General features: G+C 30.6%; 2 protein-coding genes across 2 annotated transcripts; both read left to right on the top strand.

The window, feature by feature from the left end:
• The first annotated feature begins 3,338 nt into the window (after positions 1 to 3,338).
• LOC113759479 lies at positions 3,339 to 5,248 on the top strand. The gene is made up of 2 exons (XM_027302056.1): positions 3,339 to 3,839; positions 5,234 to 5,248. Exons 1-2 carry the CDS (start codon positions 3,339 to 3,341, stop codon positions 5,246 to 5,248), a joined length of 516 nt encoding a protein of 171 aa, XP_027157857.1.
• Positions 5,249 to 9,136: 3,888 nt separating this feature from the next.
• LOC113759478 (cytochrome P450 76AD1-like) lies at positions 9,137 to 10,987 on the top strand. Its single transcript, XM_027302055.1, has 2 exons — positions 9,137 to 10,021; positions 10,364 to 10,987. The coding sequence occupies exons 1-2, from the start codon at positions 9,137 to 9,139 to the stop codon at positions 10,985 to 10,987; spliced, it is 1,509 nt and encodes a 502-aa protein (XP_027157856.1).
• Positions 10,988 to 15,448: the final 4,461 nt, after the last annotated feature.

The following is a 15,448-nucleotide window of genomic DNA, read 5'->3' as shown; positions in this document are numbered from 1 at the left end:
AAAATTCAATTAGAAAACATTAAAAATGATGTTTTATGTTGGTCAAAGAAATCAAACTCTTCAACATAGTGATTTCCTCTCCAAACATGTTCCCCATGGAAATGTCCATTAGTGCAGAGAAAAATATACCTATGTACAACTTGGGTTTTGCTTTCTTCCCGCCATTGTTATTACACTTGATTAGCTTAAACACTCGCACCTTTAGTTCTAAAGTACAGATTGCACATTCAACAATAGATTTGATCGTCAAAATAAATATTACTGCCAAGATGCAGTATCATCTAAATTAATTTGTTCCACCTTCCAAAGAATTCAAAATTGAGAAAGGACCACGTTCTTGGCAATTATGTGCATTTTGACACGGCGTAACTTTGTTTGCACATGATGTAACTTACTTTCAACAACGTGTAACTTTAGAACAAAATTTTGTAGGTTCCACACATGTTGTTAAAATCAAGATACAAGATGAAATCTGAACCGTATAATTCTTTTTTGCCAAATCTTGGCCGTGAACTGTCCAGGGACGATCCTTCTAATGACCGTCCCTGCCCCGTATCCATTGAGAAACTACTATTATAATAGATTTGACAGCACTTGTAAGGATCAACCATTATCTATTGGTTATCTCTAATGTACTAACATTATCTGCAGGTGTCAGCTAAATGAATTTGCTTCAAACTGAATAATTGGTGAAGTTGCAGCTTTCTTCAACATGTACACGGCGGACTAGTTGATGTTATGGATTGTAAAGAGATAACACGTTAATGAAATATTTCCAAACTTCTCTTGCCAAAACAAACTTCAATAACTCAGGAAAATAATTACTCAATTTTCAATTTCATTAGTCTGCCAATATTTGACCCTATTCTTCAGTCTGTCAATTTTCAATTAAAGCCCCAAATTTGATTCTATTCTCCACCACTACATAATATTTTATCTATCGAAAGCAAGCAACTAAGCCCTCAAATTATTTATCAAAAACAAAAAGGTCGATTAGCTTCCAACAATTTTAATTCTACACTTTCAAAAGCTCAATTTTTCAAAAGCCCAATTTAGTAAATAATTTACTTCTACATGTTCTACATTTTTTTTAATTCTATTGAGCTGCGATGATAATCCCGATCACTTTGTTTAAGAGGATAAAAATAAGAGAAGACGAGGCATTGGTTAAATTATTTACTATTGATTGCAGAATATCTACAAAATAAATAAATCAAGTTGTCACCATTAGAGAATCAACAACAAATCTAGTTTTTATCTCTTAAAACCTAAAATAGTTGCTTTCACTTTTTTTCTTTTATTTCTTCTTCAATTACGCCACTACTCCATCCCCCCTTATCTAACATTTTTCCCCCAACTTATATTATTTTTGCAACAACTAAATTTAATATCCCCAACTATCTTGTAATTAATTTTTTCGGCTCTTCCATTTCTGCATTCTTTATAGCATCTTGTACGACAGTAAATGAATGATTAAAATCAAGCAAACATTAGACAGGAATATGATTAACAAGCTCCAAAGAAATCTATACCTACTAGTATCTTTGTCTTGACGCCAAAACAGTTTGTTTGGATAGAGAATTATTAGTCAAAATTTATTTGCTTACATCATCATTACAATTTCAAACACACCTTTTTATTTTTTAAATTACCTTTTTATCTCACATACATCACATCACAAAAAGTGCTACAGTAAAAATATTTCAAATAATTTATAATCCAAACAGAGCTGTAATCTTATCAACTGACCTTCTAAACTCTACTTAACCTGCAGAATTTTACATAAATAATTAAGTTCCTTACTGCCGTTCTCATATTCAATTATCATCCTCATGATATTGCGCATCCAAAAATAAAAAATAGAAAATAAATATAAACTGCCGAAAGTAAACTGTATTTGGTAAATGGAAAGTTGTAATAATAATTCATAAGCTTCTAGGACGTTTCTTGTTAAGTATAGTTTGATGGAAGTTAAAGCTTAAAACCATTAGTTAATAAGTAACTGTCTCTAATTTCCCCTTTTCAGCAAAATTCCTTTCAATTATCATTAGTTTAAAAGATGCCAATTATCAGGTTGCTTACTTTTTATGCAAACCATCCCTCTCTTCTTAGAATTTCAAAATGAGGAAAACACAACTTTCTCTAGTCTTCTCCTCTTCTCACTCCAAATTACAACCCCCAAAACCAGGCCCAAGACTTCTTTCTAGTTCAAGAAAGTATTAATTACCTGAACGCTTGCTAGAATGTTTATGTTAATTGAACAAATAAGCTAATGTTCTTTTTGGCTATTGTTTCTTCCAAGTTCTGTCATGCTGATTTTTGGAGTTATTTTATGCAATTTATTTTACTGATTAATTCTTGAATCAGAAGAAAATATGCTTGAACGTGGATTGATGATGATTTTATCTTGTTCATGAGTAGATTCCCAATCTTTGAAGTTAAGGAAAATGCACCAAAAGAAAAGAAAAGAACAGAAAAAGCATAGTACTTTGCTGGATCATGCATCGAGCGACCATTTACTTCATTAGCAATTTAAAAAGCTAATAGTACTTGGTATCCATATTTTTTTGGATTAATTTCATTTTGCACCCTTCACCTATATTCAAATTGACCCTCCGGAGAGTGGGGGAATTTAATGGAAGAATGGTGGGTTGCTTCCTCGGGCCTGAAGATTTGCTAATAAATTAATTTCATCCATGTTCTCCGGAAAAAAAAAAAGAATTATTAGAACACTGGCAAGCTAGCAATTATTGACATCATAGGATTCTTTGAGATATGTTCTGTTACCGTGTTGGCAAACAAAAGAAAAAAAAAAAAGAGATTCTATGAGATATGAGATTTGAACTTGAGATACGAGATATGAGATATGAGATATGAGATTCTATGAGAAAAAAAAGTCCATTTGGATTTGGCTGTTTTTAAGGGTGTTTTTAAAATATTTTATTATAAGCAATATAGGAGAATAACTTTTACTATATATGAGGTTATTTTTAGGTTATTTTTGTGTTTTTGGTGTTTTTTGAGGTTGTTTTTTATGTTTTTGGTGTTTTTAAAGTTGTTTTTTGTGTTTTTGAGATTTTTTTTGTGTTTTTGACATTTTTAAAGTTATTTTTGGTGTTTTTTAGATTGTTTTTGTTTGTATATAACAACAATATTATATATGAAAAATTTGTTTTTCAAAAAATGGCCAATCCAAACAGAGCAAAATCAAGAACATGGAATATGAGAAAATCACGTGGTTCTTGATTTGGGTATTGAGTCAAACTTCAACGACAAGATAAGCAAACAATAACCACCCAAGGGAACCACCCAAGAAGGAGTGATAAGGATAAATACGGATGCGGCACTCTCAGCAGAAATGGGAACCACCCAAGGAAGGAGTGATAAGGATAAATACGGATGCGGCACTCTCAGCTACGATGATCCGGACAAGATTGGGGATCATTGCGCGAAATTGGCATAGAGAGATTGTGAAAGCTAAAGGCATCGTGGCGAGGAGGAGAGGAGAACCACCAATAGAGGAAGCATTGGCAATAAGGAGCGCGTTGGAAATGGCCACAATTGCAGGGTGGACTACAATAGAGGTCCAATCTGATTGCAAATTTGTAGTGAGCCTAATCAACTCAAGCAATGTACAGGATTGTATGATACAAACGGTCCTGGAAGACATTGAAGACTTGAAGAAGAACTTTGAATGCTGTTTGTTTTTGTTTAGTCCAAGGACTGCTAATAGGTGTAGCCATGCTTTGGCTCAATTTGCAGTTAAGTCAGTTAGGATAATTGAATGGGAGGGAACATTCCCATCTTGGTTATCAGAAATAGCTAGGAAGGATATGGGGGTAGTTACCCTGTTTTGTAATTAACTCTCATAATATCAAGTGTTAATATTTATAAAATTGGTATCGTTTGTCAAAAAAAAAAAATAGGAGTAGAGAAGAAGAAAAAAGAAATCTAAACATAAGAAAGAAAAGAAGGAGAACAAAACAGAAAAAATAACAAAAAGGACAATTTTCCTACAATGAAGGCATTATTGTCTTTTTTCTACCCCATAAATTTGACTTTTAATTATCAATGTTAATTTGTAAGTTCATAAATACAAGGGATGATTTATTACTAACCCATAATTAAAGGAGATATTTTGTATTTAAGCCAATAATTTTTTTTTATGATTGATTAAGTCAATAAAAAATTAGTCCATACAAGCATGCAAATTACTCATGTATTTTAAGTTACTTTATACTAACACAGAATAAGTGTCAGGGGGTAAAGGGCAACCTTGGAGGGTGAAAAATGTTTCAACTAGGCCTACTATTCTTGAACTCATCTCTAAGTATCAAGTTGATATTAATTTTCTAAGTTTCATTTGCTTTAATTTGCTTTTATTAAATTCATCAACACAAAATTAAGAAATGAAAAGATCAAAATTACTAATTCAAAAGAGGGAAGAGAAAATCCAAGAGAATAGTAAGAAAATATTTGCATTTATAGTTATTTCAGTATGATCCAAATATTGTGGGTTTCTCCCCTAATTGTCAATTGTCTTCTTTACATCCTTCTAATATCAAATTGTGGTAATTACTTAAAAATTCAATTAGACAACATTAAAAATGATGTTTTACCTTGGTCAAAGAAATCAACTCTTCAGCATAGTGATTTCCTCTCCAAACATGTTCCCCATGGAAATGTCCATTAGTGCAGAGAAAAATATACCTATGTACAACTTGGGTTTTGCTTTCTTCCCGCCATTGTTATTACACTTGATTAGCTTAAACACTCGCACCTTTAGTTCTAAAGTACAGATTGCACATTCAACAATAGATTTGATCGTCAAAATAAATATTACTGCCAAGATGCAGTATCATCTAAATTAATTTGTTCCACCTTCCAAAGAATTCAAAATTGAGAAAGGACCACGTTCTTGGCAATTATGTGCATTTTGTACACGGCGTAACTTTGTTTGCACATGATGTAACTTACTTTTAACCACGTGTAACTTTAGAACAAAATTTTGTAGGTTCCACACATGTTGTTAAAATCAAGATACAAGATGAAATCTGAACCGTATAATTCTTTTTTGCCAAATCTTGGCCGTGAACTGTCCAAGGACGATCCTTCTAATGACCGTCCCTACCCCGTATCCATTGAGAAACTACTATTATAATAGATTTGACGGCACTTGTAAGGATCAACCATTATCTATTGGTTATCTCTAATGTACTAACATTATCTGCAGGTGTCAGCTAAATGAATTTGCTTCAAACTGAATAATTGGTGAAGTTGCAGCTTTCTTCAACATGTACAGGGCGGACTAGCTGATGTTATGGATTGTAAAGAGATAACACGTTAATGAAATATTTCCAAACTTCTCTTGCCAAAACAAACTTCAATAACTCAGGAAAATAATTACTCAATTTTCAATTTCATTAGTCTGCCAATATTTGACTCTATTCTTTAGTCTGTCAATTTTCAATTAAAGCCCCAAATTTGATTCTATTCTCCACCACTACATAATATTTTATCTATCGAAAGCAAGCAACTAAGCCCTCAAATTATTTATCAAAAACAAAAAGGTCGATTAGCTTCCAACAATTTTAATTCTACACTTTCAAAAGCTCAATTTTTCAAAAGCCCAATTTAGTAAATAATTTACTTCTACATGTTCTACATTTTTTTTAATTCTATTCAGCTGCGATGATAATCCCGATCACATTGTTTAAGAGGATAAAAATAAGAGAAGACGATGGCATTTGTTAAATTATTTACTATTGATTGCAGAATATCTACAAAATAAATAAATCAAGTTGTCACCATTAGAGAATCAACAACAAATCTAGTTTTTATCTCTTAAAACCTAAAATAGTTGCTTTCACTTTTTTTCTTTTATTTCTTCTTCAATTACGCCACTACTCCATCCCCCCTTATCTAACATTTTCCCCCCAACTTATATTATTTTTGCAACAACTAAATTTAATATCCCCAACTATCTTGTAATTAATTTTTTTGGCTCTTCCATTTCTGCATTCTTTATAGCATCTTGTACGACAGTAAATGAATGATTAAAATCAAGCAAACATTAGACAGGAATATGATTAACAAGCTCCAAAGAAATCTATACCTACTAATATCTTTGTCTTGACGCCAAAACCCAAATGACATTACTTTCTTATCAACTGACCTTCTAAACTCTACTTAACCTGCACAATTTTACATAAATAATTAAGTTCCTTACTGCCATTATCATATTCAATTATCATCCTCATGATATTGCGCATCCAAAAATAAAAAATAGAAAATAAATATAAACTGCTGAAAGTAAACTGTATTTGGTAAATGGAAAGTTGTAATAATAATTCATAAGCTTCTAGGACGTTTCTTGTTAAGTATAGTTTGATGGAAGTTAAAGCTTAAAACCATCAGTTAATAAGTAACTGTCTCTAATTTCCCCTTTTCAGCAAAATTCCTTTCAATTTTCATTAGTTTAAAACATGCCAATTATCAGCTTGCTTACTTTTTATGCCAACCATCCCTCTCTTCTTAGAATTTCAAAATGAGAAAACACAACTTTCTCTAGTCTTCTCCTCTTCTCACTCCAAATTACAACCCCCAAAACCAGGCCCAAGACTTCTTTCTAGTTCAAGAAAGTATTGATTACCTGAACGCTTGCTAGAATGTTTATGTTAATTGAACAAATAAGCTAATGTTCTTTTTGGCTATTGTTTCTTCCAAGTTCTGTCATGCTGATTTTTGGAGTTATTTTATGCAATTTTATAATACTGATTAATTCTTGAATCAGAAGAAAATATGCTTGAACGCGGATTGATGATGATTTTATATTGTTCATGAGTAGATTCCCAATCATTGAAGTTAAGGAAAATACACCAAAAGAAAAGAAAAGAAAAAGCTTAGTGCTTTGCTGGATCATGCATCCAGCGACCATTTACTTCACTAGCAATTTAAAAAGCTAATAGTTCTCGGTTTCCACATTTTTTTGGGTTAATTCATTTTGCACCCTTCACCTATATTCAATGAGATATGTTCTGTTACCGTGTTGGCAAACAAAAGAAAAAAAAAAGAAAAGAGATTCTATGAGATATGAGATTTGAACTCTTAAAAATATTTTGCAAGAACATGGAATATGAGAAAATCACGCAGTTCTTGATTTGGGTATTGTGTCAAACTTCAACGACAAGATAAGCAAACAATAACATGCTATCATTGGGTAGCAAATATCATCCTTGTTTTTGCCAAGAACAATTTATTAAAACACAAAACTATCAACTACTGGTATTATGATATCCAAAGAGATACCCTTGAAACTATTTTGCAAGAAGAAAGAAAGAGAGAAGATGATGGGGTTCTGATTCAGTCTTAAATTAAACTTCCACGAAAAGTAAGCAAATAAACAAATAAATCGATTGAGATCACCAATGCTTGTTGACTCACGTGAAACGAACCACTTGCTCCCAAAAAATTGTACCAAAACAAGGGTAAATTACATATAATCTCCTATGATTTTATCTATTGTTACATAATCCCTTAACATTTCAAAATAATCACTTCACTCCTCTATAATTTTATGTAAAGTGAAAATTTTGACAAAAAATAATCTATGTAACGTCATTAGTTGAAATATCAATAGTGCCCTTATTTAAATGATAAATCAATCGGTAGTATAACCACCTTGTAGAAAAATATGAAGAGATTACGTGAATAAATGCAAAAATCACAAGAAGATAAAATGAATACTTATACAAATCATAAGGAAGTTATATGAATATAAAATTTTATCATATGAGCTTTTAAAATACGTTTGGTATAAACACCATAATCAATTGTGCATTCTGCTCATTTTTTACTTTACATAAAACAGCAAGAGGGATATGTAGCTATTTTAAAACTATAGGGGGATCATCTGGCATTATATAAAATTATAGGGGTAATAAGTAATTTACCAAAAAAGGGGATAGAGATCAATTTGCCACCTTCCGAGTTCCAACGTAAGTTGTTGGACTTGAATTTAATTGGAGAGTACGGTGTAAGCAATGAACGTTTTATTTGTTTAATTTGATGCTCACGTTCATCCATAAATGCGTATACGCTAAAGTGTTACTATATTCAAACTACTACAAGTTACACTTCAACAGCGGAACAAGTAAACACAGATGCAATTCGATTGCGATCAGTTTGTCATCATCGAGTTCCCCTCAAGTTGACTTCCATCTAGTTTAAATCGGTTGATGTAATTCTTACCATTTTTAGGGTAAACTTGTATATACAATTTGAGTGTAATTTTGAATTTTTCAATTCATACTACTAGATTAGTCTATCCAGAATTATCTCAAAAGCATACAAATTTACACCAAATGTAGTTGAATTATACAAAATGAATTGAATTGGATGGAAGTCAACAGATGAGGATAGAATCCGTTTGTAAGTTGTCAGAGGGACAATTCGTCAATTTGGTGTAATACTATTCATCCCGAAACAGGTGCACCAGCAAAACTTTTGCAAGTATAATAACTTTCTTGTTGGGCTTGTAATTGGATGGACAACTATTCTTGTGATAACAAAAATGTATGTTTGGATTGCAATTTTTTGGAGTTTTTGTAGAAAATATACTGTAGCGGTTTGATATATGTGAGGTAAAAAAGTTATTAAAAAATGTGTTCACGAAAAATATAGAAATTTTTTTGGTGAAAAATCTCTTTCCAAACAAGGTTGGATCTGAAACTTTCCTCATTTGCTGTATTTGGCTTACTGCACTAATGATTTGATATATATAAGGTAAAAAAATTATTAAAAAATATGTTAACAAAAAAAGTAAAAATTTTTTTTTATGAAAAATCCTTTTTCAAACAAGGCTGGATTCAAAACTTTCCTCATTTGTCGTGCTTGGCTCACTGCACTAGCACATGGGCAAATATTTTTTTTTTTGGGGGTTCTAAAGAATATCTTGAGTCCTTCAAAAAAAAAAAAAAAGAATATCTTAAGGTCTTCTTTACCGAAAGAATCTATATTAAAAGTTTGGTACGTACAATCTTGTATATATAGGGATTGAATATGTTGCATTGTACGTCGAATATCCCACTTCCTTTCCTAGTATAGCTAAAGAAGAAATAGAGAGGAAATATCAATAATGCCTACTATCCTCTGCTTTTGGCTGATAGCAATCGCAGTTTTTCTGGTTTGCGGCCGGGGTCACAAACCAAGAAAGCTTCCTCCGGGGCCTTCTCCATTACCAATCCTCGGTAATCTCTTCCAGCTTGGTAGAGAGAAACTGTACCACAAAGCAGTAACAAAACTCTCTAAAGTTTATGGACCTTTGATGTCAGTGAAGCTGGGAAACCAAATGATAGTTGTTGTGTCATCGCCAAATCTTGTCCGTGAAATATGTCAAAAATATGATCATACTTTCTATAGAAGACTCGATTTAGATGCGTCCCGAGCACTCGACCACCATAAGTTCTCCATTGCGTGGATACCAACAGGCAAAAAATGGAATGATATTCGCAGACTGTTCAAAGAACAAATTTTCTCCTCAGAGCGACTCAATGCAAGCCAAGGGATACGTCAAGAAAAGGTGAAACAACTTTGTGATTACGCGCATGAACATAGCATTAGTGGGCAACCATTGAACGTATGTGCTGCTGCCTTCACAACATCTCTCAATTTCCTCTCCAACACTTTATTTTCCATTGATTTTGCTCATTATGACTCTAATTCATGCAAAAATCTCGAAGAAATCATATGTGGTTTGACGAATACTATGGGTAGACCAAATTTGGCGGACTTCTTTCCGGGACTCAAATTCTTTGATCCCCAGGGTATTAGGCACGAGACTGAGGTTTATTTTGTGAAACTGCTTGAAGCTTTTGAAGATATCATTACTCAAAGATTACAAGCAAGAGGCGCATCCCCCACTTCTGGTTCGGGGAAAAGTGACCTGTTAGAAGTTTTCCTTGATCTCTGTCAGCATCGTGAAGCAGGGTGGAGTTACAACGACGTGAAACATTTCCTTTTGGTCAGTATCTGCACTTAAATTTTCAGCAACATTAGGGTTTTGAATTCTTACAAGTATACATAATTTATCTTTCCAGTAAACTAATGATTTTGATACTCCCAAAAATATTCTAGGCAATCAACTATGACTTTTGCTATAATCAAAATGACTGAAACAGCCATTTTTATGTTACAAGATTGATCTTCTATATACAAGTTCTTTTGGTTAGTCCCAAAGAACTGACAACGGAAAGTTGACATGAAAAAGAATGTCCATATTCCACCAAAATGTTCATATTAAATTCAAAAGGGTAGTAGGAAGCAGAAAATAAAATGTTGATTGATAGTTCGATCTTTGCTTTAGGATTTGTTTCTTGGAGCAACAGATACAACTTCATCCACTGTGGAATGGGCAATGGTAGAATTACTAAGAAGCCCTGACAAAAAGGAAAAAGCTAGAGCAGAAATCAGGGAAGTCATTGGGCAAGGCAGATCTGTTAAAGAATCAGACATCTCAAGACTCCCTTACTTGCAGGCAGTTGTTAAAGAGACTCTACGGTTGCACCCTCCTGCCCCCATAGTACCTCGCAAAGCTGATACAGATATTGAAGTTGACAGCTACATCTTGCCAAAAGATTCTCTAATAGTGTTCAACCTTTGGGGCATGGGTAGGGATTCAAACCTGTGGCTTAATCCTGATTCCTTTGTGCCCGAACGATTCCTGAACTCCGAAAGTGATGATAAAGGCCAGCATTTTAAGCTCACTCCTTTTGGTACGGGAAGGAGAATTTGTGTTGGATACGCGCTGGCTCAGCGAATGCTGCATCTTATGCTGGCTTCTCTTCTTCATAACTTTGATTGGAAGCTTGAAGATGGAATTAAACCAGAAGATGTGGACATGAGCGAAAGGCCTGGATTGACAGTGCAGAAGGCAGTGCCTCTCATGGCTATTCCAATAAGAACATCAATTTGGAAAAGTCTGAAGTAACGATCGTTATGGTAGCGAAACTGTTTTTACCTGATATAGCAGGTAAAAACACTTTTAGCGACCATTTGATTACCTGTTATACTGGTCATCTAAATAAAATAGTACCTAAAAATATGGTTAGTAAGTTTTACATTAAAAATAGTAAGTTAACTCAATAAATTAGTAACTTTTATGTCTCAAAAAGTAAATTTGAATAAATATGGAACTTACTTTTTTTTTGAAGTAACTTGCTACTCTATATCCGAAACTTACTTTTTGGAGAGTAAGTTTAGTTCAAGTAATAGTAAGTTTTTATAGATTAATAGTAAATATTGTTGATAGAATAGTAAATTTGGTTAATCATCAAAACTTACTAGTTTGTGGCATAAATTTACTATTTTACTTAAAGAAACTTATATGAAACAAGTATTAGGAAGTTTATTTGAAATAATGCTAAGATTTTTTTATTAATAATTGAAGCTTAGTATTATATTTAGTAATTACTCGCAATGTAAATATATGATACACAATTGTACGTATCATTTATAAATGTTATATGTTTGAAGCATTTTAAATATGCTATGAATTTTTTTTTATTTTTTGCATATGACCTTATAAAATATGTAAGAATAATTTGTCATATTTTAAATTTTTAATTATGGGAAAATAAACAACTAAGTTCCCAAAATATTTCACTTTTATTGTTTAAAAAATCTCAACTTGTTGGTTAAATTCAAAATAATTCTAGTGTCAAAAATATTTTTTCTCAAATTAACTTTCATGATTAGATGTGAGATACAAATATGGTAAAATATCCCTCATACATATGTCATGGATATTTTAGACTTTTAGTAAAAAAAAATTTTGTTGTTAAAATAACATATATCATAGTGTACTAATTATTTTAGGACCATTTTATAGGTGAACTAAATTTAATATAAATTATACAATAGATTATATATGCATGTGATTTTCATTTATAATTATTGGATCCTATTCTTATGAACAATCTCCCAAGGGAAAAAATCCAAATCATACTGATTTTCTTATATTAATTATTATACTAATTTTGTCATTTTTATTATTTTATTATTTTTCATTTTGTTTAGACTTTTACGCTTATTATTTCTTGTGTCTCAGAGTTAAATTTATTAAAACTTTATCATCTTATTATATTCATAGGTGTTAAATTATAAAAATTTTGATATATAAACAAGTAATATTCTATATATAACTAGGAAGATTTGTTGTTATTGTTATTCAAACTTTCAAACTTTTCAAAATTTAAAAATGATTAAAAGTTTATAATACAACAAAATTTTATTACATATTTTACCAGATTATGTGAAAAGTCAAACTAATTTTCATAGTAATTTAAAATATATAAGTAAATTTTTTAAATTATACCTATAATCATGTATTATACAGGTATATTATGCGTACTTACTAACTAAGGTACTAAGAATTAATCATTAATAAAACATCTTATCGTTATTTCAAATAAATTTCCTAATACTAGTTTGAAATATGTTTTAAAATAAAATAGTACATGTGTCCCATAAATCAGTAAGTTTTGATTATTAATCAATTTACCATGTTATTAATAAGAATTACTATTTATGTATAAAAACTTACTATTACCTAAATTAAACTTACTCGCTAAAAAGTAAGTTTGGGATATAAAGTAGTAATTTATTTATTTAAAAAGTAAGTTTAATATTTATTCCAACTTACCTTTTGAAGTATAAAAGTTACTAATTTATTACTGTTAACTTATTATTTTAGATAGAAAACTTACTTTCTTATTTTTAAGTGTTATCCTATTTAGGTGGATAGGCCTATCAAATAATCAAATGGCTGCTAAAAGTAAATAAAAAATAAATAAAAAATGGTCATATAAGTGTTATCCTATTTATGTCTTAAAAAGTAAATTGAAAGAAAAATGAAAGTTACTTTTTAAAAAAAATAAATTAGTACTCTGTATTCGAAACTTACTTTTTGGAGAGTAAGTTTAGTTCAAGTAATAGTAAGTTTTTATAGATTAATAGTAAATCTTGTTGATAGAATAGTAAATTTGGTTAATCATCAAAAGTTACTAGTTTGTGGCATAAATTTACTATTTTACTTAAAGAAACTTATATGAAACAAGTATTAGGAGGTTTATTTAAAATAATGCTAAGATTTTTTTATTAATGATTGAAACTTAATATTATAGTTAGTAATTGTTGGTAACGTAAATGTATAATATATGATTGTATGGATCATTCATAAATGTTATGTGTTTAAGCATTTTAATAAATGTATGTATCATTTATAAATGTTACATGTTCTAATAAATTTATTTTCTAGGTCACAAGTATAAAAGTTAAATTTGTACTAATGCAGCATAATCTTTGAAAACTATAGTAAATTTACCCATATATTAAGTTTCGTGAGTTTCAAACATATTTTGTATCATTTACAATATGGATTTATATGCACATTTTTTTATCAAACTTACTTTTAATTGGCAAATAGTATGTAAATTATTATAAAATGTCATTTTATAATAATCATAATTTTTTATAGGTGAATGGTATATAAACTGCTAAAATTGCCAATTTATAAATGATCAAATCTTACTACTTTATGGCATATATTAGTTTGATCAACTAAAAAAATTATCGTAATTAAGTGTACGTTGGTTGTTGATTTGAAATTTGCACCCCTGTCACTATTTCGTTATTACTACCACAAGTATTTCTAATCAAAGTAAAACAAAGTCAAATATCTTTTCCTTTTGTATGTAGTATTTATATTTATTAAAAAATTAATGAACCATGATTACATTTCATAATTTCTAATGAAATTAGTAACATTTCCTAAATAAATTGGAATAATTTGTAAAATATGTTATTTTTTTTACCAATATAATTAGGGGTGGCAATCGGGTCCAAATCAGATTGGCGGGTCGGGTTGAGACCCAGGTATAATAGAAAACTCGCATACCCGAACCTAACCTGCCAACCCGAAACGGGTCAGGATATCTGACCCGAATATGAAAATTTCAGGTTGTCGGGTTGACGGGACGATCCGAATGACCCAAAACTTAATTTTAATTTATTAATTCACCACTGTAATTTCTAATTCGCACAAGACTAATTACATAATCAAGTAATAAAAATTTAAATAAATAATCCCAAACCAAATCTAAAATAAATTAAAAACAGCATAAAAGTGTTTTATTCCAAACCAAATATAAAATAAATTAAAGCAGTATAAAAGTAAAAAAATACTATAATACATTATTTGTCCAAATATAATAATTTCAACTTCAAATAAGTTAAATAAATTCATTTAGGATTAAGTGATTAATGCATTTGGAACAAAAGAATAACTTAGTTTAGTTTGATAAAATAATTTTTAATTCATAAACAGGGTATCGGGTCGTATCGGATCACCCACGGTTTGACCCGAATTTGACCCGTTGTCTTTTCGGGTTCGTCGGATTCGATTCGATTCTGATCCGAACCCGCGAAACCTCAATCTGAATCCATTAATTTCGTGTTAGGTTCATATCGTGTTTTTAGGTCGTATCGGAAATTACCACCCCTAAATATAATCAAAAGAAATTTGCACTATTAAAAAGCAAGTGGAAGAAAGGATGATTGCATAAGTATAAATGTGAGCAACTATATACATATCACACCATAAGTCTAGGTTTGATTTGTTCAAAACATAGGTAATTTATTCGTTAGTAGATATAAAATGCATATTATTTTTCTACAAATGGAAACTACAATTTCATATATACTAACCATTAACAGAATATGTAGTTTGAACACGATCAATTGAACTCATATTTCGTTTGTTTAGCTATCATTTATTTTGTTACTTAGGTTGAATATTTACATTTGAATGTTCTATTGATATGGGAACTTCAATTATTCTTAATGAACTTCAATTAAGTGTCAATGACAACAATTGCTAAAATATAGGTTTCTTAAAATTTTTTGAAAAATGACAAAAAAAATTACACTTTTTTGTGAACATATCAAATTGTTAATTCAATTCAAATTAATTTTATAATAAAAAATATTATTCCTCAAACTAGTTGCTTAATCCGTATCTATGCCCGTACTAGTGTCGAATGGATAACTAAAATAGGAAATTGCAACAAAAAAATAATTTTTACAGGAAAAGTGCAAATAAGTAGAACTTTTGCTAATTTTAACCCAAAATTAGAAAAAAAAGGATAGGCTTTCTTGTAGTTTTGAATTCAAAAGTGTTGTGGTTGTGATAGAATTCTTTATTAAAATTTGAAACGGTTAAGAATTCAAGAGATAAGAAACAAGGTGACTTTTATTAGCCATTAGTTCCAGTTAGAATAGGAAAGGTCGATGCACTAGTAATGCTTGAATTTCTTTATGCCAAAGAATTCATAGTACCTAAAGCTGGTAACTTTTTTCCAGATTCATTGAAGGTATTTATGAGACCCCCACC

This window comes from Coffea eugenioides, chromosome 2 (assembly GCF_003713205.1).
Source record: "Coffea eugenioides isolate CCC68of chromosome 2, Ceug_1.0, whole genome shotgun sequence".
Taxonomy (NCBI): domain Eukaryota; kingdom Viridiplantae; phylum Streptophyta; class Magnoliopsida; order Gentianales; family Rubiaceae; genus Coffea; species Coffea eugenioides.
This window is presented reverse-complemented; position numbering and strand designations above follow the sequence as displayed.